Source organism: Anguilla rostrata, chromosome 6 (genome assembly GCF_018555375.3).
Source record: "Anguilla rostrata isolate EN2019 chromosome 6, ASM1855537v3, whole genome shotgun sequence".
Taxonomy (NCBI): Eukaryota; Metazoa; Chordata; class Actinopteri; order Anguilliformes; family Anguillidae; genus Anguilla; species Anguilla rostrata.
The window spans coordinates 49,631,043-49,657,895 of NC_057938.1; the positions used below are offsets into that span (position 1 = coordinate 49,631,043).

Here is a 26,853-nt window from a genome sequence, read left to right on the forward strand (position 1 = left end):
TCGCTGCATGTTGATAAATCCCTCCCTCCCTCTCTAGTGCACGCGGCGGGTTTAGAGTTAGCAAATGTTTGGTGTGAGGGATCAGGTGGCGATCGATGCGGAGCGGCAGGTCCTGTGATGGTATCGAAGAGGAGAGCCCGCGGAAGCATCCAGAAGCCCTCCGAGGGACACAGCCAGCCCTCGCTCCTCCTGTCCGGCTGAAGAGCCGCGGCGTGACACGCGGCCGTGGCGCAGTGACAGGCTCAAGATCCGGGCGGCGATGTGGAAGGGCCCCCGGCCGGGGCGGGGAGCCGCGGGCGGGCTGCTGACAAACCACGGCGGGATTGATTCTGCTTCACCCCCCCCTCGCTGCCTGCCCAAACTCGCCGTGAGTCCGAGCCCACGCTGGGGTCAGCAGAACCGGGCGGGGTGCTCAGACTTTCCCAGTGTGTGAGCAAATAGGAGCCCTGCCAAAATTTCAGCTGTCCTCTCACCACTCAGGCTGCAGCTCACAGCATACTTTAGGGAGGGAGGGGGACTTTGGGGGGAGGGGTAGTGTCCCAGAAATCGGCAAGCCAGCAGACCCAGGAGACAACTTGGTGTCTTGTCTTGAGTGATGGTGACCATAGTGGTCTCCTGGCCCAAATTGTTCTATGACCCCAGCCCACCCCCCTGCAGCCTGTAGGGGTAATTAGACCCACTTTGGCACAAATGTTACTGGTCGTATCTCAGGAATGTGGACCAGAGGGCCTCTCTTTCACAGAATGAGCACCCTGAGCAAGGCTGAGAGCTGTGCAGGGACTGCAGTGGTAGTTTTTATGTGGAATGGAGAGGGACTCTAACAGAAAGGCAGGCCAAGGAAGCTTTTAATGGCTTTTCTATGTAGAATCTGTAACAGGATCGCAGTACATCACCCGACTGTGTTCATATCGCTGACCAAACGAGTGAACAAGCCTTCGGCTTCTGCCGTCAGTTTTGATTACTGACCTTGTTCAAATAGGTATGTGAAGTTGGTCAGTAGTGCATTTGAGTACATACAGTGAACATTTTTGTTCTCCACACAGGAAGTCACTTCTGTTTCTGGGCTCCTGCCAACCTGTGGCATGCGTGTGGTGTATTTTCTGACAGGTCCGTATCTTGCAGTGATGGGGATTTGATTTCACTGAGGTTAAGAGCCGGGGTGGAGACGTTTGTTTGTCTGTCTGCGATCGCAGCGTGTGCCGAGCTTAGTGCCGCAGAAGCTCGACGCCGTCGACGCTTGCTGCTAATGAGGTGCGCCCTGTCCGCCCCCCCCCCCCGCCATCTTCCTCGCCTGACCTATCGAGCCGCGCTTTATTTACGACGCCGATGCCGCCTGCTGAGGGAGAGCTGTCACCCTGTGATGGACGCCTCTGTCTTTCGCTCCCCCCGACTGGCCGTACAGTTCATCCCCCAGCAGGGCCTGTGACAGCGGCTCTGCGTTTCGCTAAACCTCTTATTTACGTCCATACGCAGTCTCCGTGGGTCTCCAGACAACAGGAGCGAAACGATCGCGGCGTCCTTGTCTCACTCCAGTCGCCTCGCTAGCCAATCAGGGCTTTCCACGCTTTTGCTCCAGCATCTCCCTGCTAGGTTCCCGCTAAGCTTGGGGGTTTTGGGGGGAGGTGAGGGGGGGCAGACAACACGCGGTGTCCTTGTGTGTTTATGCCTCTAAGTGCATTTTATAGGGCTTTCTCTTTGACGTAAAATCTGTAATAATGCTGTTTGGCCTTGCACTCTATATGATGTGAGATTGCCTTCTCTCTTCTCATGTGCCTGGCATTGATCACATGACCTAGTGCTTTTCTCTGGTTGGCTGTCGCAGGTGCTATGTTAAAAACTGCCTCTGTGATTTAGCTGCATAGTTGTGTAGAGCAGCACACAGCCGCAGGGAATTGTGGGTCAACTGAGCACTCTCCATTTTTCATTTTGTGGTCCGGGGCTCAAATATAACTCTGCTGGGTTATTTTGCAGTGGAACTGGAAGCTATGCTCATTGGGTCATCTGGTTTTTGACAAGAATATTGTGATACCACAAAGAGCTGACATTTCACTGATATGACTATATAGAAATTCCAGGCACATCCATAGAGAAGGAAGTCCTGTGTTACAGTAGGTGTTGCCCGGTGAAAACCCTGCTAAAATATATTTCACATGGACCTGTTTGTACTGTAGATAAACACGATCCTCTTAGAGGTTTCATGTTTACCTTTACTCTGTTGGCTGCTTTTAATGCATTTAACAGGAGACTTTTTTCATTGGCTTACTGTTTCCTACATACCCGATCACAGTGGTTCCCAACCCTGTTCCTGGAGATCTACTGTCCTGTAGGTTTTAATTTCAACCCCAATTTGGCACACCTGATTCTACTAATTAGCGGTTTAAGCTTGCTGAATGAGGTTTGTTTGTTAGGGTCGGAGTGAAAAGCTACTGGGCGGCAGATCTCCTGGAACAGAGTTGGCAATTACTGCCTTATCGCTTTACTGCCCACCCACTTTGTGAATCTGCTGACTTTGTTCAAATCGAAGACATCATAATTGATCGTTGCATTTCAATAATGGGAAGCTGGCAATCCATCCGTGAATGCTGTACTGGGTTTTCTCCATTTCGGGCACTCAAGAGGGAGGGAGCAGGCAGCGCGTCTGACTCGCGCGTGATTTGTTGCAGGCGTCGTGTCGAGAGCAAGTGCACTCTTGTGGCTCTGTGTTTACCTGATTAGAATCGCTTTGGACATCACTTACCCTGACCTTGGCTTTCTCAGCTGCCAGCTGGTTGTTCACGCGGTCTGTAATTACAATTGTTTGTTGTGAACAAAGTAATATTTGCACATTGGTAATTGTACTGTAACACAGCAATGCTTCTGAGCAGCACAACGGTGATCCCAGGAAAACCCCCTTCCCTTGGACCATGACCGGTGAACAAATAGTACAGATGACTTGGCATCGTCCATTGAGGCAAATACACGTCATATTAAAGAAGCTGTCAAACTTCTGCCCATTCTTTTAATTGAGCGTCCCATTCACACACTGACTCACAGTCACACATGCATTGCTGTCGCACACTCATTAACAACGCTGTTTGGTTAGCACATTCTGAAGAAGAGCGTTCGGTTCGCACCGCTGATTGCTGCGAATGTGACTCCCGATGACGTGCCGCTACACACTGTGTGCTTGGGGGGAAAAACTCCATGAATGGCGAAGGAAATTAAAGTAGCGCTCGCAGGATGTGGCTGAAAGTCTGGCTTTCAGAAATGATTGACAGCCAGGCAGTGCAAAAATAAAGTGATTCGAGCAAGTAGAGGCGGAGACTAGTTTGGAGGAAGATGAATTTACATTTCGGAGACAGACCTGAGTTTGCACAGCCCACGTCTTTTTCGGTGTTAATTACCTCATGGATTAGGGTACACCTTGCAATTTAGCGGATCCTGTGCATATAATTACTCTAATTAGCGCTATCTCTCAACTTCATTAAAATCCATTACCACACTTATTGCATATTCAGTGGCTGCAAATCACCATTACATTTTTTTTTGGCACAATTTCAGCACAGTTTCTGCATTTTAATCTGTGCGGAATCAGACCAGGTATAGAGTTGCCACTCCTTCCCCCTAGCACACACATACAACTGGAGCAAGACATGACAGCATATACCTCTGCCCATTTAAAGTAGAACCTAAGCTAAGTAAATGACAGATATGCCTTTTAGGGAAGGCTATTTTCTGGCCCAGAATGGCTGAATGGCTTCATTATTCCTTCCATTGCTTTGAAGGTGATGAGACATAACTGTCCTCCATTTTAGTCGTGCATGGGAGACACTTCAGGGAGAACAGAATGTGATTGTAGCTACACTGTCACTGTTACCATGGCCCAAAGCTAAACTGGACCAATTTACAAAGAGCCCTATTGTGCTGTGCAGTGTTATCCGTGTAACCTTTTTCTGCAAATGGTGGTCATTACCATCATCAGTGGATGTTTCATTGCCTGAAGATAAGGCAGATTCTATGACCTCTAGTCTAGGTACATTGATTAAATCCGTGGTGCCAAAGGAAGTGCTGTGTTTGGAATTCACAGATTAAGTGACTATAACTGAAAAGGCCTCCTTACCTCATTTATTGGGCTTGATGCTTGAAATTAACTGTTGTCTCATCTCTGGCTTTGATTCTGGTTCGAATAAAAATTTGATTGAATTAAAGACAGAGAGATAAGCAGGGAGGGTGTGCGAGACACTATACAACGGCTAAACTTGCTAACCCCACTCAAAACAAAACCAATGCAAATCATCCCAGGAGATGAATCTCTTGCTTTGTTTGTGTTATATTTTCTGTTAACTGTGCATTTGTTATATTGCTATACAATTAACTTTTCGCTTTAACAATTAGCTTTGCCAGTACCCATCTTAAAACAGCCTACCATGGCATGCTAATACAGCATTCAGAGCTCAGAGAGAAGGAGATAACTGAGAACTGTCAGGCTCTCAGACTGTCGTGTGATTGGCCGGGGTTCCTCAGAGGGCCGGGGCAGTTGGTGCTGCCAGGTTTGCCCTGGTTGCGGTCATGGCTGACTCTGCCTGTGGGGCTGTGGCAGGATTGAATGGCAATCAGCCTTTCCAGATTGGAGGGATCAGGGTGTTATGTGTGAAACATAAACAGATGAATAATTACTCTCGGGATTTCGTCTCTGTACAAACCGCAGACTAACAAACAGACAGAAACAGATTGAGTTAAATCTGCCGTAATGGATTGGAGAAACCAATAAGAACACACTTGCATTATTTCATTAGCTTTGAAATTGAACACTTATTTTCTCTATTGCTGATGCGTCTTGGCAGGTTGAGGCTGCACTGACAGCGCAGTGTACATTCTTTCTCACCCATCTAATTGGACCACGGTCTGAAACCTTAGCTTTCTTATAAGCTGATCAGATGCATTAGTAGTCCGTTTAAACAATGGCAGTTCCACAGGCAAAGTAGAAAGAAGTGTGATGGAGAGCTAACTGTTGTGAGGTATGGTCACTTAAGGTAGGGGGAGTGATTTACTTTTCTTAATCGCTCTGGATATGATGTTATAATCTAATGGGTTAATTAATTTACCCAGAGCTTTAAGTAGGTAAGTGTAAGTATTAGGTATAATACTTATACCAAGTAGGCCTATTAGATTCATACCATACTGGTGTAGGAAATGAATGATGTTTTTTTTCTCTTTAGATAATTCATAGAATGTTTAATGTTTGTACATTTGTATGAGTAGAGTTCTTACAGCATATAATGTTTTAATAACTAGCTAAAAACAAAGTTTGAACAAAAAGAGGGAGTTGAATATTGATAAAAATGGCTCAAAAGTTCAGTCTGAAGTTTTGACAGAAATTTTTAAAAAGTAAACTCTATTGGATGCATAGGTTTTAGAGATGACATTTTTGGCCTAACTGTATTTTTCTGCTAACGATGCAGGGTTCGTACGGTCATGAAAAACCTGGGAAAGTCATTGAAATTTAAAATGCAATTTCCAGGCCCTGGAAAAGTTATGGAAAATAATTTTTTTTGAAAAGTAATGGAAATATAGCTAAAGTTGCATCAAATATAATTACTAATTAATCCAATCATAAAAATAGTATGTAGGCTATAGGCTAGTAATATAACGTAAATTGGCACGTAACCTTCACGGTATTTTGGTGGTGTGAGAAGTTAATTCGGTCTGGCTCAGTCTGTTTACAGGCACGCCCAACTGGCACGCTTCTGCTAATGTAGCAGTTAGTAAACGTAGGCCCAACTGTGCCGACAATAGCCTATGTCAGGGAAGTGCAGCTTCAATAATAATATCAGGACTCGAAATTAACTTTTTTAGCCTACTTGGTAGCACTGGTGCTCCCAACTTCAAAAAGTTAGGAGCACTCACCAAAATGTAAGGAGCACCAACCATATATGCAATAGATTTTTTATTGATAAAAAACGACAATATAACTTTACGGTTTACAAGTCCAGTTAAACTGTCACGCCTAAAATGTGTCGACTCTTCAAGGAAGTGCGTGTTATGCATTCAACCGACAAAGCGCTTCTCGTCACATTAATACCGCTAATTAAATCAACCGCCAGTAAACTACATCGGAGAAATTGGCAGTTTCAACCGGGTCGCTACACAAAACACTACGTTAACGTTTAAAAAGAAATGACGTAATCGTTCGCTTCAACTTTTCAGCTTTCGATAACGCTAATAAATTGAACATAAACTTTTGTCTTCAGGTAGGCCTAACATTAGTTAACGGATTAGCTCTCTATGTCGCGTGACAGTGGAGTGCAGCGAAAGGGAGTGATTGAAGGCTAATATTAACCAATTTAAAATCAGCATTAAGGTAAGAATGTCAAGCTCACGATTGGTTAGAAGGGTCACCGTCAGCTCACAAAGCACATACTGAGTGTACTAACTAGCGAATGTACAGGGAAAAAGACGTTCGACTGGGAAAAAAAAAAAAAAAAAAAGGGTTGCACCAGAACAATTATTTGCACTCGCACAAATGCTCCCAATTATATTTCGAGGTCGCGCAGATTAAATTTCAGGAGCATATGCGACCAAAATGGTCGCAATTTCGAACCCTGTTTGAGACATTGACAAAAATGTTAAACTATTCGAATAAAAATATGAGACAGTGTATCTAAAGCCTGGTGCACACTAGAGGATTTTCAAATCTTAACCGATTTTAAAAACGTGGGAGACCACAGACATAACGACAGATGTAACCGATTTTTTATATTTTAATCGTAAGAACGCACACACCAGACGATTCAGTCAAGACACAGGACCACACACTTGGCGTTTATACTAAACAATTTCAGAGTGGCGATTCCAGGGACTTTTTTTTATTTCCGCAAACTGATTCCCCGTCTCAGTGGAGACCACAACGTTACAATAATTACATATATACATAATACAATAATATTGATACTTTTGTTGCTACGTGCAGTTGCCTAACTGCATCGAGTAAAAAAACAATATCGTCCGCAGAGAACTTCTTCGTTTTCGGCAAACCGAAATAAATTCGGTTGGTGACGCTTCCCGGTCAGCTCGCTCTCATTGGCTGTTGCGGGTTTTTGCTCAATATGCCATCGCTGTTCCTTTCACACTACAGGATTTCAAATCGTAAATATCAAACATGTTTGATATTTACGATTCGAGATCGGGGAGACTCCGATCCAGTAACATTAAGATGATGTCTGTAAACCCCTCACACTACAGGATAATTTGGTCAAATAATCGGTTCAGATTAACCTCGGATTGGGAACGCCCCCGCGATTGTCGGGAAGAGCGAATCGGGCACAAATTCGGCCCAATTGTCCTCTAGTGTGGGGCCAGCATAAGTGTGTGTCTGTCTGGTGTTTATTTGTTTTAGAGAGGCACCATATGTTTCAGATGCAGACCTAATTTTACTTAGCGTTACAATAAATAATTTTAAATCATCCCACTGAGATAAAGTCATTTGTTTTGGTCATGGAAATTCAGTTAAAGGTTGTGGAGAAGTCATGGAAAAGTCATTGAAAATGACCCCTGAAAAGGTGTATGAACCCTGACGATGCTACTTTTGAAATTGGCCTCCACAATCCATCTGCTGGCAACAATTTAGAAAGAGGAATTTTGGCAAATGGCGCCGTGTGTGGAGGTGGACGGTGTCACGCTGTCTCTCAGAGTGGGCGCCGCTCCTCACGGGTCAGAGCCCGACTCGCGTCTTCGCCGATGAGGTCGAGCGCGAGGCTCTGCGCAGACGGATGGGGTTTAGCCCGGGTAGCAGAGTGGAAAGACGCTATTATGGATTGATAAAACACAGAAAATATCGCTTCATCCTCCTGCTCCGCGACAGGTGCTCTGTTTCAGCCCGCTAATCTAACTCTGGGATCTGCACCATTTTAGCTTCTTTTCTTCTGAAGATTACTGCTTTGGCCCTGGACGCTTCCACCCTTGTTCCTAATCAGCGTTAAAGCTGAAGCCAGCATCTGTGAAATTATAATTATCTGGCAACAATGTGCCAATGTTTTGTAATTGTATTCTCATTTTAAAGAATTAAAGCAATTTGAACTGCCTGGGATAAAATAGTCCTTGGTGACGGTACTGAAGTAGATGTAGGCTGCAATTGTCTGTGGTATTTTTCCACGATGGTGCATGTAATCAACTGTGATTTGTTGTCACAAAATGTGAAGTCATTCTGCTAAGGAGAGTGATGTCAGCAGTTTTTGTTTTTAAGAACTTTTTATACCCCTGATTGAATTCAGAGCTCAGTTGCTGAAGCCTGGTTTTCTTTTTTTAACTTGGATCATACACCTAGAAATGTATTTATATAATAACACTAAAAGACCGGCACATTTAGCATTGCATACATTTGCACATTATGGAAACCCTTTTTGGGAAATGATGCAGTTAATATTGCCCCAATCACAACTCCAGCAGAAAAATAATTATAATGAAGACAAGACCATGCAAATATTTGCAGAATGATACAGGAAAGTGTTTTACGCTTATTCATTTACAAGGCCATTACATATAGAAATTATTGTGAGGAGGGTTGCTATGTAATATTTTTTAAGTGAACAAGGATTGCTAAAATCTCTGGAAGTTTAATGTTATGCATTATTGACTCTGTTTATGTTGTTGCGGAACATAGGAGACGTGTTTTTGAAAGCGGAATATAGGAGATGGGTAAAAACAGTGGATGTGGTGTGCAGCTGTGGGTGAGGGGGGAGGATTAAGGTTATAGGGCACTTAAGCTGTAAAATTTGTATGTAATGACTTCGCCCTTTGTCACATTAAGTCACATTAAGCTCTCTAGTGCATATATCATTCAAGGGCAGTGAACCATTAACTCAAAAATCTTTAGTAGCGATTTCCTTCTTTGACTTTGACATTTATTTCTTATTATCTCAATGTGATATCCTAGCAGAATGAAGTTCATTGAAATTATTATGATTTTAAGCCATTGATTTCAGTTTCTGAACCTGTGACTATTGACATTGTACTTTATGTGTTTTTAATGTAGTACAATATATTTTTCAGTCAGAGGTGTAGTACCGAAAGCCAAAATTCAATGCCAAGTTGGATCAAGAACGGCCTTTCCCTCTCTTGCCCTATGACAAGACACTAATTACAGTAGTCCTATTAGCAAAATTTACAGTTGCCAACTCACAAGGATGTTAGACTTCTCAAGATGTGCAATGCACATTTTTCAGGAATACTATGGGCCTGTTGCATTTGCGTTGCATTTTCAGTGTCCTTAACTTTAACATTAGTCCCAAACACAGTCTGCTGATCAGAAAAAATCACAAAACATTGTTTGCAAAGGAACAATTTACTGTAGATTTAATCCAGGCCCTTGCTTTGTTTAATGATACATGCTAAACCTTCCATCAGTACCCGCATTAACCCCTTTTCCCACTCTGCCCCCCCCAAAGGTGATTTATGCGCTGAACACAAAGAACGACGAGCACGAGGCGGCCATCCAGACCCTGAAGGAGGCGCACGAGGAGGAGGTGCAGCAGATCCTGTCGGAGACGCGGGAGAAGATCATGCAGTACAAGAGCAAGATCAGCGACGAGATGGACCTGAAGCGGCGCATCCAGTCGCTGGAGGAGTCCATGGAGCTGCACGAGCGCATGAAGCGGCAGGCGCTGGCCGAGTTCGAGACGTACCGGCAGCGCGTGGAGGACATGCAGCTGTGCACCGAGGCGCAGCACACGCAGCGCGTGGTCACCATGTCGCGCGAGGTGGAGGAGATGCGCCGCGGCTTCGAGGAGCGCCTGCGCTCCTTCGGCCAGGTGCAGGCGCAGTTCGAGCAGGAGAAGCGGCAGGCGCTGGAGGAGCTGCGCGCCGCCCACCGCCAGGAGATCCAGGAGCTGCTCCGCAGCCACCAGAGCCAGAACGCCAACTACAGCAAGGACCAGGAGAAGCTGGGCCAGCTGCACAAGGCCGAGGTGGAGTCGCTGACCGAGCGGGTGGAGGAGCTGAAGCAGGAGAAGAAGCGCCTGGTGGAGGAGTACGAGGCCAAGCTCAGCAAGGCCCAGGGCTACTACGAGCGCGAGCTGGAGGCCATGAAGCGCACGCAGCAGCTGACCGCCGAGAACCTGCTGGCCTGGAAGAAGACGGAGGCGGAGCTGCGGAAGGAGTTCCAGGCGCAGGAGGCGGCCCTCCAGAAGACCCTGGGGAAGCTGAGGGCGGAGCTCCAGCGGGTGCAGGAGGAGGCCCGGGAGAGCCGCGAGAAGACCGTCCGGCTGCAGAGCGCGCTCAACGTCGCGGAGGGCAACATCAAGGTATGCTAAGCGACCAGGAGCTTAACACTGCTGCGGTATGTATGTGTAAGCATGGAACAAGGTATGCTAATTCACAGACAGCTTAACACTGCAGCAGTATGTGCAAGCACGAAACGAGTTATGCTAACTCACTGACAGCTTAACACTGCTGCGGTACTCTATGTGTAAGCATGGAACAAGGTACGCTAATTCACTGACAGCTTAACGCTGCAGATGTATGTGTAAGCATAAAACGGGGTACGCTAAGTAACCAACAAATGATACATGGACTGTATTTAATTTTAATTTTTTATTTTAACTGTATATAATGCATTTTCCAGCAACAACGGGCAAAGTGCTTTACAATCAATCCTTTTAAATCACACACACACGCACACACACACACACACACACACACACACACACACTTACACGCCAATGGCGAGGCAACCATGCAAACCAGCTCGTAGGGAGCAATCGGGGGTTAGGTGTCTTGCTCAAGGACACTTCGATGCACTCCGAGGACCGGGGATTGAATCAACAGCCTTCCAGTTGCCAGACAACCGCTCTACCTCCTGAGCTAATGTCACCCCTTTAGCCCCAGAAGCGCTGTTAGCATAACACATAGTATGTTACGTGACTAACAAAACACAGTAAGCATGTAACACGATATTTTAAGTGGCTGAGAAAAGCACTGTAAGCATAACTTCTTTATGTTAATCTGGCTGAAATGTAGAGGGAAAAAAGGAAAAATTACATATATATTTATTTTTATATAATATAATTTTATATAATTTATAATAACGGTAAGAATAATAACAGTGATCATCATTATCATCATAATGAATTTCATTTTCACAGCACCTTTTGTCTCATGACCTCTGAATGGGGAAACAGCCACCGCCAGACTGTAGATAAATATAACACAAATCCCCTTGCTAAATTTTCATGGTAGCCTTTTTTTGTATTTTCCTTGGTGGACATTTGTTTTCTGGCGTAGTTAATTTTGGATTTGGATTTACATGCTTTTCATACTTGAATAGCAGATTATCATAAATTCGAGCCTGTCCTAAATGTAATCTGTAATCTGCAGAAATAATGAAACTAGTACGGAACTATGACTGATGTTGAAGAGGCACTGTATAATTAATGTTACGATAATTAATCCTTCTAATTATCTAATTATTTTCTGCTTTCTAATCTTTGATTACAGTTTCTTTATAGATACACATACTATCAACCTGATTCAAAAAGTCTCTTTTCACTGGTAAAGACCTTATTCTTCAGCATCGCATAGCTGACCCATTTTTTGTTATTTTTATTACCAACAAACCCATTTATTGTCCTGTGTTGTGGGAAGTGTATGAATATGTTTTCCACACAAGAGTAAAATGAAACTTCAATGAAAATTAAATACAGACGTACCCTTATTACTTTTGATGCATCCTCGGGACCTTTAAATGTTTACTTTGAGAAATGAAAAAGATATTTATAAGCACGATAGTATTAGAAAGTGGCACATAGTTGTGCTATACAAAACAGTGACAAGCTGATTCAACTCTTCCTTTAATAGTCTGGCATACTAAAAGTTTTCCTATACAGGCAGGAAGATGTTTTCCCCTAGTGGAGATTTGGTCTAAAAATGATAGCTAAGCCATTGTGGCTTTCATAATAGACTTTCAGGAGCGCTGGTTACGGTTGGAAGAATGTGAGTTTCCCGGTTATAAGCTCATTCAATGGGGGGTTTATTGTGGAATCAGGCAATCTTCTCTCAAAGTCATATTCATTTTCTTTGAGAGAAGGGAAATGGACCAAAATGGCTAGTTAGCCTTGCTCTTTTCCCGAGTCTCATCTTGTAGCATCTTTGTGCCGAAGTGAGCCGTGACCCAAGCAAAATGGTTAAGTCCACTCAGACAACTGTTTTGTATTAACATCCAATTATATCACGTTCTGACTCTCCCATGGAAATCGTGATCGGTTACAAAGAAGACGATTTTGCTTTGGTCAATGGCTAATAGAACTGGATGTAATTAGGGCGTGCTCCTCTAAGCCTCGCTGAAAGGATTAACCAGGGCTGGGAGCTTCTGACATATACGCTTGTGCAGAATCCCCAGGCATTCTCTTGCATTGCTAGGCCCCCAGTGCATCAAAATGTGGAGCTCTACCCAGCCTGAGGGATGTAGGTTTTAGTTTTCCACCACAACGGATCTTTAACATCAGATCTTCAACAACAAAAAAACCCTCAGAAGCCTGATATTCTGGGATTCTAATGGCAAACTGCAGCTGACTTCACTTCTGCATCTATGACAGCAAAGCAGAAAGGACGATACATTTAATCCTAATGAGTTAACATGCAGTAGATGTTTGGTATACTGTATGGCAGAAGCCCGGCGACAAGGGAGATTGAAGTTATTCTTCAAATGTTTCTAAACTCTGAAATGTGCAAAATAGCTATCGTTTTGATAAATTATGCATAGCTGAAAGTTCTTGCTGCCGTGCGGAAACAGGAAATGATTTCATAAAATCCTTTTGTAAATAAATAAATAAATAAATAAACCTGCTGGTATGTTTAGCATTTGCGAAATGTGGTACTTCTGTGGTCGCATCATTTGTTTGACTAACAGTTGAGCATCTTCCTAGGAGTTAGTTTTTTCCAGGTTTATGTCCTTGCTGAAGCACAGAGAGCTAATCTTGTTCCTCAGGCGTTCTGTACAGAGGCAACTCGTTACGGCGATGGTCGTGTCTTGACCCTGGTCTGTGTGCCCCCCGCGTGGCAGGAGCTGCACAAGCAGCTGGAGGAGACCACGCAGGACGGCGAGATCCTGGAGATCCGCCAGAAGGAGACGGAGTGCGAGCTGGAGGCCACCCGTGACCGAGTGCAGCAGCAGGCCACCGAGATCCTCCTCAAAGCCAGTAAGATGGCCGCCGCTTCATTCGGCTACCCCGCTAGTCGCGTCATCTCACCTCTGCGCCGCAAGAGCGGCAATCAAGCCGCCAGCTTAGCCGCATCATTAAGCTAATCATGGTCCTCGTTGAACCGTTTTTGCTATCCGCCTAACTCTTGACACCTCCGGGACCAGACTCTAATAGCCCGTGCGGCTGAGACGACGCCGTCACATCCCGTCCAATCAAGCGAAGGAGAGCCCGTGCGCCCGTTTTGATAGGAGGTTGCGTATGATGGATTGCCTCGCGGTAGCCTAGCAACAGGACCACGGTGTGTTGCCCGGTGCTGTGTAATCTGCCAGGTTTCCTCACCTCATCACCTGGCTTCTGGAATGTTCCCTAGAGGAACCAGACAGCACATCACCACACCTGAACAAAAAAAAAACACCTGCTCTTTCAGAAACACCTCTTAACTTTTTACTTGTGCACCACAGAGGCTCTGGCTGGTCAGAGAGTAAAGAATTTTAAAAACAGGGAATGTTAGCCACTGGAGTCCCCTGACATATTTTTATAATGCTCTTTCATCGCTGGTTTTTAATTACAGTCATCAGCCATCATTCTGTTTGATCTTGAATATTGGACTCGTCCTCTTTGAAACACCAGGGAGACAGCCTTGTGGAGATCAAATGCTTTATGTCCAGATTAATTCTCTATCCTTTTATTCAACAAATTCTGCAAAGGAAAATTTTTATTTCTAGTCTTAATTTGAAACTATTCAGGTGTTAAATGTCACAAGCAAAATTTCCATGCAGCTGATAGCTAAGTGGCTTTTTTGAACATCTATTACAATTACAAATTAAATTCATTTTGACAACGTCGCATTTCGACACGTTTCTATCATTGATAGATGTATTTAAGCTACAGTGATACTCTTCCAATGTGACAGTGGATGTCTGACTGATTTCACTTTTGACTGAGGAACCTGATCACTGACCCAGCCCTCCTGTGTCTGCTGTCCAAAATACCCTTTTCTTGCACAGTGCAGCTGAGTGAGGCTCCGATGTCACGGGAGCGTCTTGTTTATGAATACCTGTCTCAAAGTGTCTCGTCGTACTCACTCTTCTGTGTCTCTACTCAAGCATCCTTACCTGCAGTGTACAGTGTGGCCTATTGAACCGCACTACCGCTGCCCTCACTGGCTGCAGCCAAGTAGCTCTGGAAAGGACAGTGTACCTCACCAGACCTGGGTCAAATACGTATTCATTTTGGATTCAATGACTTTTCTGTGCTCTATTGATCTTGCCTGGTGTAATTCAGCCTGTCAATATGACCAGAAGATGGGGTGTGCACTTTTTGAGTATATTTTATTGGTTCTAATACACCAGACAAGATCAGTAAAGAGTAGAAAAGTGTTTGAATCCAAAACAAATACGTGTTTGCCCCAGGTTTGTCCCTCACTCACTCACTTACTCACTGACTAACTGACGAGTGCGTGGCTCCCCCAAGGTTATTACAGAATTTGTGTTAATTCATAATACTGAACTTGGCTCTTGTTTTGCACTGGGAAGACCAGATATGTACTGTATGGTCTTCACAGGTATAATTATAGCTCAGAAATGTTTCTCATATTCATGGAGTAAAACTCTACTTGGTAAATACAGTATGGAAAATTATTCAAGTGATAACTATGTACACAAAGACAGTGCACAGCCGCATATGAACTTTCAGTTACATGTTCAATGCACAAACAGCATTAGCTGTTGTCAAGAGGCTGCAGGCAGGACTGTATAGGAACTGTACTCAATAATGCAACGTACCCAATTTAAGACGCACTTCATTCTGAGCCCTCTTCTGAAAGGCACGCCTTATGCGATCTAATTTTGTTCCCACTGATGCCTTTCATCAATGTTTCATCCGGCAGTGCAATGTGATTCAAAAAGCACATGAAGTAGAGGATGAAGGAGTTGCCTACTGAGGATGCCGAGTCACGTGTGGTTTTCCACCGAGGGCTGAGGGCTCAGATTAATCGGTTTATCCCACGCTGTCACTGGATAAAAATGAATAGTGTGCCCGTCTAAATATGAGTTATGGCCTTCTTTTTTACTGATTCCTGGAAGTGATCCTATGACTACTTGAAAAATAAATCAAAATGGAGCAAAATAGAGTTTTAAAATTGGCAGTGCACAATGCCCCCTCCCAAATCCCTGATAAGCTCTTTCCGTCGCAGACAAATTCCATGCTAAATTTTGGAGGATGTGTTGTCAACAGGGCTCATTTACCAAAGACACCTAAAGGAAGCCCGTTGCCAGAAAGTGACACAAAACGGATTGGGATTTGGAGTTGAGGGAATGTTGCCGCAGCGACCTGACTCCGCCTACCTTTGTGCTCCGCCCACCTCAAGGCCACATCGGCAGCCTGCAGGCCACCCAGATGACCCACGAGGCGGCCATCCGGGACCTGGAGTCGGAGAAGGCCCGTCTGAAGGACAAGGTCCTGCGGCTGGAGGAGGAGAGGGGCTCCCTGCAGAGCAAGAGCCAGGCCCTGGACGAGCGGCAGCGCCAGCAGATCCTCACACTGGAGAAGGTACTTCATCCCCTGGGGCTTAGGGTCTGTACCTGTATGAGGTGCGTATGTACCTGGGGTTTAGGGTCTGGTCTCTACCTGTATAAGGTACATATGCACCTGGGGTTTAGTGTGTCTATACCTGTATGAGGTACATATGCACCTGGAGTTTAGCATGTATATACCTGTATGAGGTACGTAATGCACCTGGAGTTTAGCATGTATATACCTGTATGAGGTACATATGCACCGGGGGTTTAGCATGTCTATACCTGTATAAGACACTTTCACCTGGGGTTTAAGGTCTATACTTGCATGAGGTGCATTATCATCTGGGGTTTAACATATCTATACCTGTATGAGGTACATATGCACCTGGGGTTTAGCATATGTATACCTGTATGACGTACATATTGGGGGTTTAATATAGTTATACCTGTATGAGGTACATATGGACCTGGGTTTTAAGGTCTATGCCTGTATAAGGTATGTCATCACCTGGTAATTAAGGTCTACACCTGTGTAAGGTACATAAACTCCTGGAGTTTAAGTTCTATACCTGTATAAGGTATATCATCAGTACAGTACAGCACTTCTTTACCTGGAGCAACGATGCAACTGTTCATTGGATTCAGTGTGAATCCGTTCAGACAAAAAGGTTCATCTTCAGACTACAATGTACAACATTCGCCGCACATTTGCTTGAATATTACGTTTTACGGTTTCAAGGGATCTTTTGTGTTAAAGGCTTGAAGCTTCACTGACCATTAGCAGCCCTGCCTAAATCCTCTCGTCCATGTTTAATTCACCAGAGTGCACATTGTGGGGGAAAAAAGAGAATGTTTTAAGCCCTCTGAAGAGGGCCTCTTGTAGAAGTCCTAGAGCAGATGTCAGACATAATTACCAGAAGTCCTCCTGTGTTAAAAACCGTAGAACTTTTAATTAGGTCACATTTTACTGCTTTCACTAGATATTTGCCAGAATGTACACACTGTACAGCTTTTTTTTTTATTTGCACTATGTTTTTTGGGATTTCTGAAGTGTAGAACATTTCATTTCAATTATTAAAATGACATCGATAGTCAATTAAATATTGATAAGTTTTTGAAGACCTTTCGGTGAACCGTGTACAGGTTCTAGGTTTTTGGCAGCAAAGTTCACATTAAGCGAACACTGTAATATTCCTACTAAAGCCTTCAGGCTCAGAATTAAATGCATAAACAAAGGTTTATTTGTCCTGAAAGGGATTTGATTTATTTATTTATTTATTTATTTTTCGGTTAACATTAGCCAGGAGTTTTAAATCGAAAAGGTCACCCCACATAGAAACAACAGCTTGGGAGAGAAAATGTATTTTCATGTAAATGCCAAAGATAATCGACTTTTCTTTACATATTAACATTATGATGCAACACACTGCTTAAGCAGCACCCAAATCCAACAATGCGTAACCCTTGAAGGCCATGTCTCATAGCACTTGTACATGAGTCCAACAGTCTGTGATAATGCCATTGTGTGGGCACTGCAGACTTGTACTCATAAAGGTTTTTATTTTTTAAAATTTGCTATCAACATTGAGTTATTAATACAAGTTACCATGACAACATATAATAAATTGCATTACAATGAGTTGTGGCCTAGAATGGAATATCTTATTTGAATTCAGCTGTGTGTGAAAGTGCAGTGATTTGAGAGATGATTGCACTGTCACTCATGCTGTTGATGATTGGCAGATCCCACGGTTGACTACACCTGATTTCACCACAGAAATGTACATTTTAGGCATTCATCACATGTTTTCATTCACAAATACATACACAGCTCACGTTTTTTATGCGTACAGTCTGTTTATACAGTTTACTGCAGCAATTCAAGCGCATTCTCAAGGGTACAATGACAATGTCATGCCTGAGAAACAAACCAACAACGTTTAAACTTGCTTTTCAAAGTAAGCGCCTATACTTGACCTTGCCAAAGATGAGGAGCATAGTATTTAACTTTTTGACTGAGGTTTTCCTTCTGTGTTCTTGCGCTCAGACCCTTCGCGAGGAGAAGCAGGCGTATGAGAAGGAGATCATGAACTTGCGTGCCAAATACCAGGAGGACGCCTCCCATTTCAAAGAGGCCCAGGCCCGCGCACTGGAAGACCTGTCAAAAAAACACCGCGCGACCCTGGAGAACGCTCAGAACGCCGCCGAGCGGGAGAAGAACCGGCTACTGGCCGTGAGTGTTAACAGCACGTACACCATAGAAGTGAGACCGCTTGTACGATCTATACACCCTCCAGCATAATCTCAGATTGCTGAAGCTAAGCAGGGTTAGGCTTGGCTTGGTCAGTGCTTTGATGTAGAGCTGGCTGTTGGATTTTGGTGGCCCTACGAAAGAACGTTTGAGGTTGTTTGAGCAGGGGAAGTGGCAGGGTGGAAGCAATTGTGGAGCAGGGTACCGATCACCACAGACTCATTAATAACAATACTGTACAACTGAAGTGTCTTCAAGCGTGAATTCTGTGGCCCAGGTTGTGGACCATAATGGCTGCATAGGGGGTTTATACCAGCAGGCGGCTCTGCTTGGATGGGGGTCCTATGAAGGATTGTTAGTGGCTTAGTGAGGGCCCACTTGTCTCCCAGACCAAACACAATCCAGTGCCCCGAAGCAGTGATGGTGCACTGACCAGTGGAAGGTTCCCTCTCATGTCCCATCCCATGGTACTTTTCAAAAGAGTAGGAGTATTAACCACAGTGTCCTATTAAAATTGATAAAAGAAAAATAATGCCCCTCTACATCTGGTCACCTGATCCTCCTCCCTACATCTGATTGGCTCCTCAGTCCCTTGCATTCCCAACTGGTTTGTATTCCAAAGGTCATCGCTGCAAATGACAGATGAGTTGACAGTTAGTGTGGCAGCCAGTCATGTCATTAGTGAGGAATCTCATGCGACAGTGGCCAGGTGCGAGAGCCCAGGTTCCTTAAGTCCTGTGAAAAGGACCAGCTGAGACCCGTCGGCGTGACGGAGCTGTGGCAGAGGCCGCTGAACCTCGCTGACGAGCTGCAGATCAGGATATGCAAATGATCAGACGTGAGTGGCAGCCGGGACTTGAGGACATGAGGAAAACATCAATTTCCCCGGACAGGAGCGTGTTCCGTTTTTCAGTTGTTTTTTTGGAAGCCTTGCAGAAAATGACAAGCGTTTCCAGGCTCTAGTGGTCCGAGTCTGGGGGGCATCTGCCTGGCACATCAATCCAACAAGCAGACATTTCTGCGCTTTTGGTTTGCTGTATAAAATCCTCAGACTGAGTTAGTTCCTTGTCTTTCATCTCATCCCTGAGGCCTGCTGATTTTTTTGGCCTCCTCTCTCCCTCTCTCTCTCTCTCTCTCTCTTGCTCTTTCTCTGTGATAATGCAATTCTGCAGTGATGCATTCTCTACTCTCTCGCTCTTTCTCAACTGACTTCAATTAAATTCAAATCAGCTTTCATTAGCACAATAGGCACTAGGTATTGTACCGCAAAGACGGCACAATCAGTGAAAGGAAAAATCATAGCAGCGTGATGATAATTAATGCAAAAAAAGTGATGATAACAAGACCATAAACCAACCCCTTGTAGGGACAACGTGATGCTGCAGCTGCTTGTGCAGTCTCACAATGGCACGTTCCCACAACTTGCGCTGCTAGTGATGCTGTGGGCCTGCATGACAGATGGTTTTCCTGTCATTTCTTGACGGAGTGATATTTCAAACTTTTATTAATATGTATTTTTAGATTTTAAAACCTGATTTTCTCTCCCTCACCTGTATCACGGTGACTGCATAATGGTAGTTTGTTTTGGCAGCCATGACTTTTTATACTGGCTTTTCTCAGTTGTCAGTCTGTGGTTCTTGAACCTGTTCTCGGTCAGGATCTGCCTCTGATTTTTCTTTCTGTTTATGAAGAGATACTCAGTCAACATGGATTCATTGTTTAAGGATATGAGAGCAATCAAGTTGGCTTTGAGGTTTGGTTACATTTCACCATGTGTTCCAAATGGGAGTTTTTGGTTTATTTTCATTTGTGGTGGATTAGCTGTCTGTTGTAAGGTTGTAAGTTAATATGCATTATTTGGTTAATAAGTTTTAAGATCAGATCCAGAGGATTTTTTTTCAGGGTTTGTGAGTGTGTGTGTGTGCGTGTGTGTGTGTGTGTGTGTGTGTGCGTGTGCATGTGTGTGCGTTCCTATGCATGTGTTTGTGTGTGTGTGTGTGTGTGTGTGTGTGTGCACGTGCATGTGTGCAAGCCTAAGCATGTGTGTGTGCATGCTTGTGTGTGTGTGCGAGCGTGCATGCGTGCGTGCGTATGTGCGTATGAGTACGCGTGTGTGCGTACATGTGTGTATGTATGCGTGTGTGTGCGTGTGTCTCTCCAGGCTCTCTTTGCACTGATATTGCATGTGTGTATGTGTGTGCATCTATGTGTATGTGTGTGGGTGTGTGTTTCTCTAGGCTCTCTTTGTACTGATATTGCATGTGTGTGTGTGCGTTTATGTGTATGTGTGTGGGTGTGTGTTTCTCTGGGCTCTCCTTGTACTGATATTGCGCGCGCGTTTCTCCTGTTTGTCCCAGTTTATTGTCGTGTTTACGAGCTCAGCGTTGAGCCCGGCTCTGTCTGTCCCTGAGCCAGGCCACAGCTGCGGAAGCTCCGGGTGCACTGGCTGCAGGCCCCACGTTTCCCCACTCACCCACACGCGCCATTAACCCCAACAATGAAAACTCATCTTTCCATTTCATTCTGTTCAGCGGGCTGAGCTAAGAGCTGAAACGTGCCTTTTTTAAGACCTGCGTTCGGCGGAGGTGTTCGAAATTGCTGACGAGCCCCTTCTACATCGATTTTGCGCAGCGCTGTAAAACTCCCTCCCGTTAACGTTAAATAATTACTTTCTTTTTTTTCCCTCTTTAATCTGCGGGAAAACATCTGCGTCAGAATCGTGACTAAACTGTCTGTTTTGATATCCTTAGTTGATAACATATGAAACGAAAGCGCTCGAAGACACGCACTATCGCCTCTGCCAAAAGACAATCTGTTATCTCCTGCCACTTAACAACATGGCAGTTGACAGTGTGAGGCATTCCAATCCAATAATTTTGCATTAAAAATTCACTCGCAATTATAAATTAACCTCATTAACGAACAGCCAATTGATCTTAAATTAAAGAAAGGTGATGAATGGAGGTGCTTAGGGGGCTTGTTTCAGTGTCGTTGACATTTAGGTATGACATACTGTACATATCCATGTCGTCAACCTGCAGAGATGGGAATGTACCATTGTTCCCTGTGTCACTATCTTTCAGAATTGAGCTGACTTTCACTGGGGATGTTTTTAATGGCTCACTCAGTGTGTGTATGTGTGTGTGTGTGTGTGTGTGTGTAGGTGTACGGGTATGTGTGTGTGTGTGTGTGTGTGTGTATATGCGCCCGTGCATGTGCATGTGTGTGTGTGTGTGCATGTATGAGAGAATGTTGGTGTGTTTGTATGTGCATGCAGAAGCATTTATGTATGTACATGTATGCGCCTGTGTCCGCATGGACGTACATGCCTGTGCGTGTGTGTTTGTGTGTGGGGATACAGGAAGTGGCTTTTGTCAGCAAACTCCCACCCACCAACTCACTCACTCACTCACCCACTCGTATCTGTCGCGAAGCTTCACTGTCTGATCGGAATGAACATCCGGTGGTGGCCGCAGTGTGCTTCTACCCGTATGCGCAAGCACGCGCTGAATATTCCAGAAGCTTTTTCTGCCATAGACAAAGCCTGTGTCCTACCCCCCCCCCACCCCCACCCCTGCACACCCCCACGCTGAGCAGCGCGTACAGTGTTTGGCAGCGAGGTGGAGGGCCGTGGAAAATGAGCTGTGAGCGTTTAATCTCATTAAAGCCGCTCCACGGCTTCTGCTGCTGCGTCGTACGCTTATCAGCATTTTCCCGCGACTTAGAAATGCAAATTCTGAGTAAGAAATTCAGCGCACATAAATGATGAAGGAGGAGAAGGGCATATGTTTGCCTGTCGGTGACTCACACGGTCATAAAAAATGTGGGATGACGCCACCGTGGATGTCCTATTTCAGTCAGCCCCCCCCCCCCCCCAAAGCTTTTTTTCCCTACATTCCTCCTCGCTACTAGCACCGTACGCAATTTAGCGCTTTTGCCCCCAAAATTTGGTGTGAGTCACGGCGTGAACGCTGGTGTGGGCGCGGTTTTTACAACACTACTTGTATTGTAAGCTTCCCCTTTTACAAGTCTCAAACGGAGGCTGAACAATGCATTACAAAAAAAAAAGTACTTTCCTAAGAGAGTGAGTATGTGAATGGGACCCCAAAGCCATCTCCATACATGACCTTGAAATCACGGTTAAAATGGAATACCGGAGAGCCCCCCTTTAGCGGGAGAGTAATGAGATTATTAGCATATTCTCTTCTTTTATGATGGGATGCAGTACCATAAAACAAGGAGGAGAGGTCACATTTTCATAACTGTGTGCACTGAAACAACAAGAGAGGTAAATTATGTAGCCGTGGCAGCTATGTTCTGTTCGCAACCCTTTTCTGAATTCGTTTTGGTATGAATTATTCAGCTGGACTGACTTAGTGCTGCTTTCTGACAGGCCTGTTCATACACACACACACACACACACACACACATGCGCACACATACACACATACGCACATGCACACACACACGTGCACACACACATGCGCACACATGCACGCACATGCACACACACACACACGTACACACACACACACATAGTTCCTTTTCTTTCTTAATGGTGCTTTTCAGTATCAGAAATATTGAATATTGCATGCTGTATTTTCATAAAAGTATGTCAGGGATTTCTTTCAGCCTTTCGATAATTGAGTATTGAGTTGGTGCTCTCGCTGAATATTTAAAAAGGGCTTCAACTTTGATGCAGACGAACAAAGGCATTTTAAATAGTGCATTGATTGAACTCCATCCATTTCTATGTAACTGACAGTTAAATTCAAAATTACTGGGACAGTCATGGCAGACTGGTTGTTTTTCCTCTGTACTAATATATTTCAAATCAAGCTATGAGGGAGAAATTCAGAATCTACTGTTATTTCATGGCTTGTTTAGCATATATTGAACTATATTTAAAAAATGCCATTAAATGAGTCCCTCTATTTCAAGTCAGCATAAGTGTTGGGACACAGTAAGTTTTGACAAATGTAATGATTTGCAAGGTCAATATTTTGCTGCATACCCCTTCTATTTGATGATTGCATTGAGTCTGTGACTCACGGGCCTCACGTAAGTTCATAATGTGATCCTTTGAGATGCTCCCCCAAGCTTTTTCCGCTGCCTCATTCAGTTGCTGTGTGCTCTCTGGGGTTTAGGAACTCAGTTTCATTTTGAGCAAGTGAAACGCGTGTTCAATGGGGTTTAAATCTGTCTGGGCCACATCCAACACTTCCTCCTTTTCTTGTGATAGTTTCTCACCCAATTTATGGAGATCATTAGCAGTTACTCATGTTGACAATTTAGGATCTTTTTCACAGCTCTTGTAATCGTCCTGTCATCACTTTCTGATGTCTTCCACAGACAGCCTGCTCACTGGTGATTCCTAGGTCCTCCGGTTTCTTCTTTAGGACATTCTATACTGATTACTTTGGAATACACAAACATTCTGCAGTAGCTCTAATTTATTTTTTTCCCATCCTCACAATGGCTTTCTTTGTCCTCTTTTAGCCTCATCTTAACAAAAACACGTTGAGTGTGGATCTTTATTAAAGGTAGTAAGAGGTATCACGGCCAACATAAGTAGTGCTCACTCCGTTCCCTTAACTGGCATGCTCTCTGGTGCTTGAGTGCCGAGTGTGTGCAGCAGGTTGTGTTGATGTGTGCATGCTTTTAGCAGCCTTAGTTAGCCTTATTTGCCCTTCTTGAAGAGTTTACATCCTAAAGGCATATTTTTTTCCTCCATCAAAGGTAACGTTCATTTTTTATTTATTTATAGTTTTTTTGTTGCAAAAATGGCTTTTTATTACATAAAAAGATGTGCTACTGGGTTCATGCCAACTGCGCGATATTAAAATTGATAGTGGCGAAGCCTCTGAATATTTTTCTTCTTGCATCGCGGTTGTGATGCAGTCATTTTCACGCAGTTCCTGTCGTTTCCTATTGGCCTATTTGCACAACATGGGTTCTGTAATTAACTGTCTACATCAAGCCAAGAATTGGTATGGGAGAAAAGGCTTAAATTGTTAGCTGAAGATGCACAAATGCCCTGTGTTTAAATGATCTTTTTTTAGAGCACTGAAACATGCAGTGCTATAGAGAAGAAAATCTTTGCATGGTGAAATCTAGGCTGCCTCAGTCTTAACTACATACTAAAAAACAAAACAAAAAAACAATATTCTATGCTCAACATATGACTTTATTGTGTGAGTATACTGAGAGAAAAGACTTAAACCTTGTGAAAGATGTTTTCTTATGGTTTGGGATGTTTTTTAATTTAGCTGTTTCCGATGATTTGGGCTGTTTATTTCACACAGTTTTAAGTAACCCTATAAAGCCATACTCGAAGTCATATGCCTCTTAGCAATAACATTAGGTTTAATATACATCCCAGCCATTTTTCTGTAAATGGTTCAATCGTCTTGACCTCTTCTTGACTAACAGCCCCTTGTGATCCGTCTACAGGAGATGGAGCAGCGGTTCGAGAGCGAGCGACTTTCATTGGAGGAGCAGAAGAATCGCCTCGGGCAACAGCTCGACAGCCTGAGGGAGGAGCTTACTGCCAAGCTAGACACAGCCAATCAGGAGGCAAGGAGTCATCCACGGTCATTTGTAGTTGGGGATTGTTTCAGGGTGTTACACATTTCTTCAGGAGGTTGCAGGTCTTTATCTAGAGCCTCCATCCACAGTCCCCGCCCCCTTTAAGAAAACAGGAAACCCGTCTGTCCGGTGTATTAGTTTCCTGTGGATAATGAATTTCATTACTTTGTTTGTCCCCTTTTTTCTCTCAGTGGCTCTCTGTTTAATTTAATAAGCTGTAAAGCAGCCCGTGTGTGTCAGTGAATTTTAGGGATTAATGTCTCGGATGGCGACGAGGCCTCTTTGGTGATTCATAATTAGCGTTCGGGGATTCTCCGGGACTTCGCCCTCACGGATCCAATCCCACTTTACGGTCGATTGCACGATGTCAATCATTGGAGACGACGGAGGGTCTGCACAGCAAAATGGCCCCATAAGCCAAGCGTCAATCACGGTGTCTCCCGCGGCGTTTGGTTTACGGTGGAAGTTCTGGTAGCCTCAGTGAGCCAAGTGCTGTGAATCTCGCCTGTGTCATGCTATTTCTCCCCCTCCCACCAACCTGTGATCTTGCGTCCATTTTTTTTCCCTAATCCGAATCTCTGCTTGCGCTTTTGACATCGACCTCGCTCTCTGTCGTCCCCTCCACCCCCCCCCCCCCACCCTACAGGTGAACCGGCTCCAGGAGCTGGTGAAGGAGGGGGAGCAGGGCCTGGGTTCGGCCGAAGGTCACATCTCCAGCCTGAAGGAGGCGCAGGAGAACCTGCTGGTGGAGCTGGACGCCACCCGCTCCAGGCTGAGGGAGACCAGCAGCCTCCTCACTGCCCTGCAGGTTGGAGCTCCGACCGGCCGCCACAGCACATCACCCTGGCCCCCACGCTTCACTGATTAACCTGCCTAGATGACCCCCCTTCATGGAACTGCTGTATCTTTAGCACAGGACTGATCTGTCATTAATCATCTCTACGTGAGGTGGATGAATTAATAATTACCAGACATGCTGCAACATGCTGGATCTGTCCCAGCCATTACGCGTGCTGGTTAGGATTTCTATGGCGCTGTTCCTATTTTCTGATGTCCCTCCTGCGAGGCTTATCTCATATTTCCACGGCCAAGCGGGCCTATCTCGCTGCGGGGACGTTTTATCGGGCCCCTTTGAATTATACATCGTGCCCTTTTTTTTTTTTTGCCCGCCTTCAAGTGACAACGCGCATTGACATTCCATTAACATCTTCCTCAGCGATTCCGAGTTCCCCTCGCCCCTCGATCGGCGCCTAGAACTCGCAGCACCGGCTGTGGGTAATTAATCAGGTTCATTTGAATGTCACCGCAGACGTGGCCCTCAGCTGGAGATGAAAATTGATGACGAGGGTTCAGAGCTTATTTCCACCGCCTCGTCTCATAGTTGATTAATCGCAGCGTACGGCGAGCTTTTTTTCGTGGGCGCGGGCGCTTGAGCTCGGAATCCTCACGTGGGCCGAGGTCCCGTGAGCACCCTCCTTTGAAGGGAGAACGGGTGCCAAAATTTACGAGAAGCAGGCGAACACAAAATACTGTACACAAGGAATAAAACGAGGCCTCATGCTCTTCTCTCAGAGAAGAGTTTATTCATTGGAATGAAGAGCAGTTGTTTGCCACCGACCCTAATATGGCTTGTCTGGCCCTTCCCCAACCCACCCCCCCCCCCCCCCCCCTCGCCCCCTGCCCTATCCCCGGTACTGTCTCGGTCCCACAGAGCGAGATGGAGAGCCAGAAGCAGCAGCATGAGGCTAAGCTCATCGCCACCAGAGAGGAGGAGAAGCTGAGGATGGACAAGATGGCTCTGGAGCTGGAGCTCAAGTGGACCGAGACCTTGAGGTGAGGCCCTGCCGTCCGATCAAACCCTTTTTTTAGACCCGCGAGAGCACTTTACAGTCACGCCACCCCCCAAAACAAATTTCCACTTGGAAATAAATTCCAAGTGGTCTTTTTTTTTTAGATTATTTTGGTGATTGACACAAATGATTACAGAGGCCCGTGTGGTGCAAGAAAATTTGCACTCTACTGAAATTTTATTGTTCCAAGAGCTATTCGAAGGCAAAGCGGTTTGCCAAAATTTTGATTGACACAAACGAAATAACGCTTGCGTTTTGTTCTGAGTTACATTTAAGGGCAAATATTGATTGAGTCCTGGCCAACAGTTATTATAATTCCAACCTCGCCAAACTGGATCAAGATTTACAGTGACCTTCGATGCCTCTGCCTCAGCCTACAGGCCATTTTCTGGGTTGGCATCAAGGAATCTTCACAGCATAACCGAGAGCTCTGAGGCGCTACTTCTTCTTAAGTAGAATAAATGCGAGTTATC

General features: G+C 44.8%; 1 protein-coding gene across 3 annotated transcripts in view; it reads left to right on the plus strand.

Annotated features, from left to right (window-relative positions):
* fam184ab (family with sequence similarity 184 member Ab) overlaps positions 1 to 26,853 on the plus strand; it is an 89,803-nt gene that overhangs the window by 28,468 nt on the left and 34,482 nt on the right. For all 3 annotated transcript variants that reach the window (XM_064340303.1, XM_064340305.1, XM_064340304.1), the window contains exons 2-8: positions 9,423 to 10,277; positions 13,034 to 13,169; positions 15,541 to 15,722; positions 17,739 to 17,924; positions 24,396 to 24,518; positions 25,177 to 25,338; positions 26,242 to 26,363. In XM_064340303.1, coding sequence (XP_064196373.1) covers positions 9,423 to 10,277; positions 13,034 to 13,169; positions 15,541 to 15,722; positions 17,739 to 17,924; positions 24,396 to 24,518; positions 25,177 to 25,338; positions 26,242 to 26,363 — 1,766 coding nt within the window. The remainder of the gene's footprint in view (positions 1 to 9,422; positions 10,278 to 13,033; positions 13,170 to 15,540; positions 15,723 to 17,738; positions 17,925 to 24,395; positions 24,519 to 25,176; positions 25,339 to 26,241; positions 26,364 to 26,853) is intronic.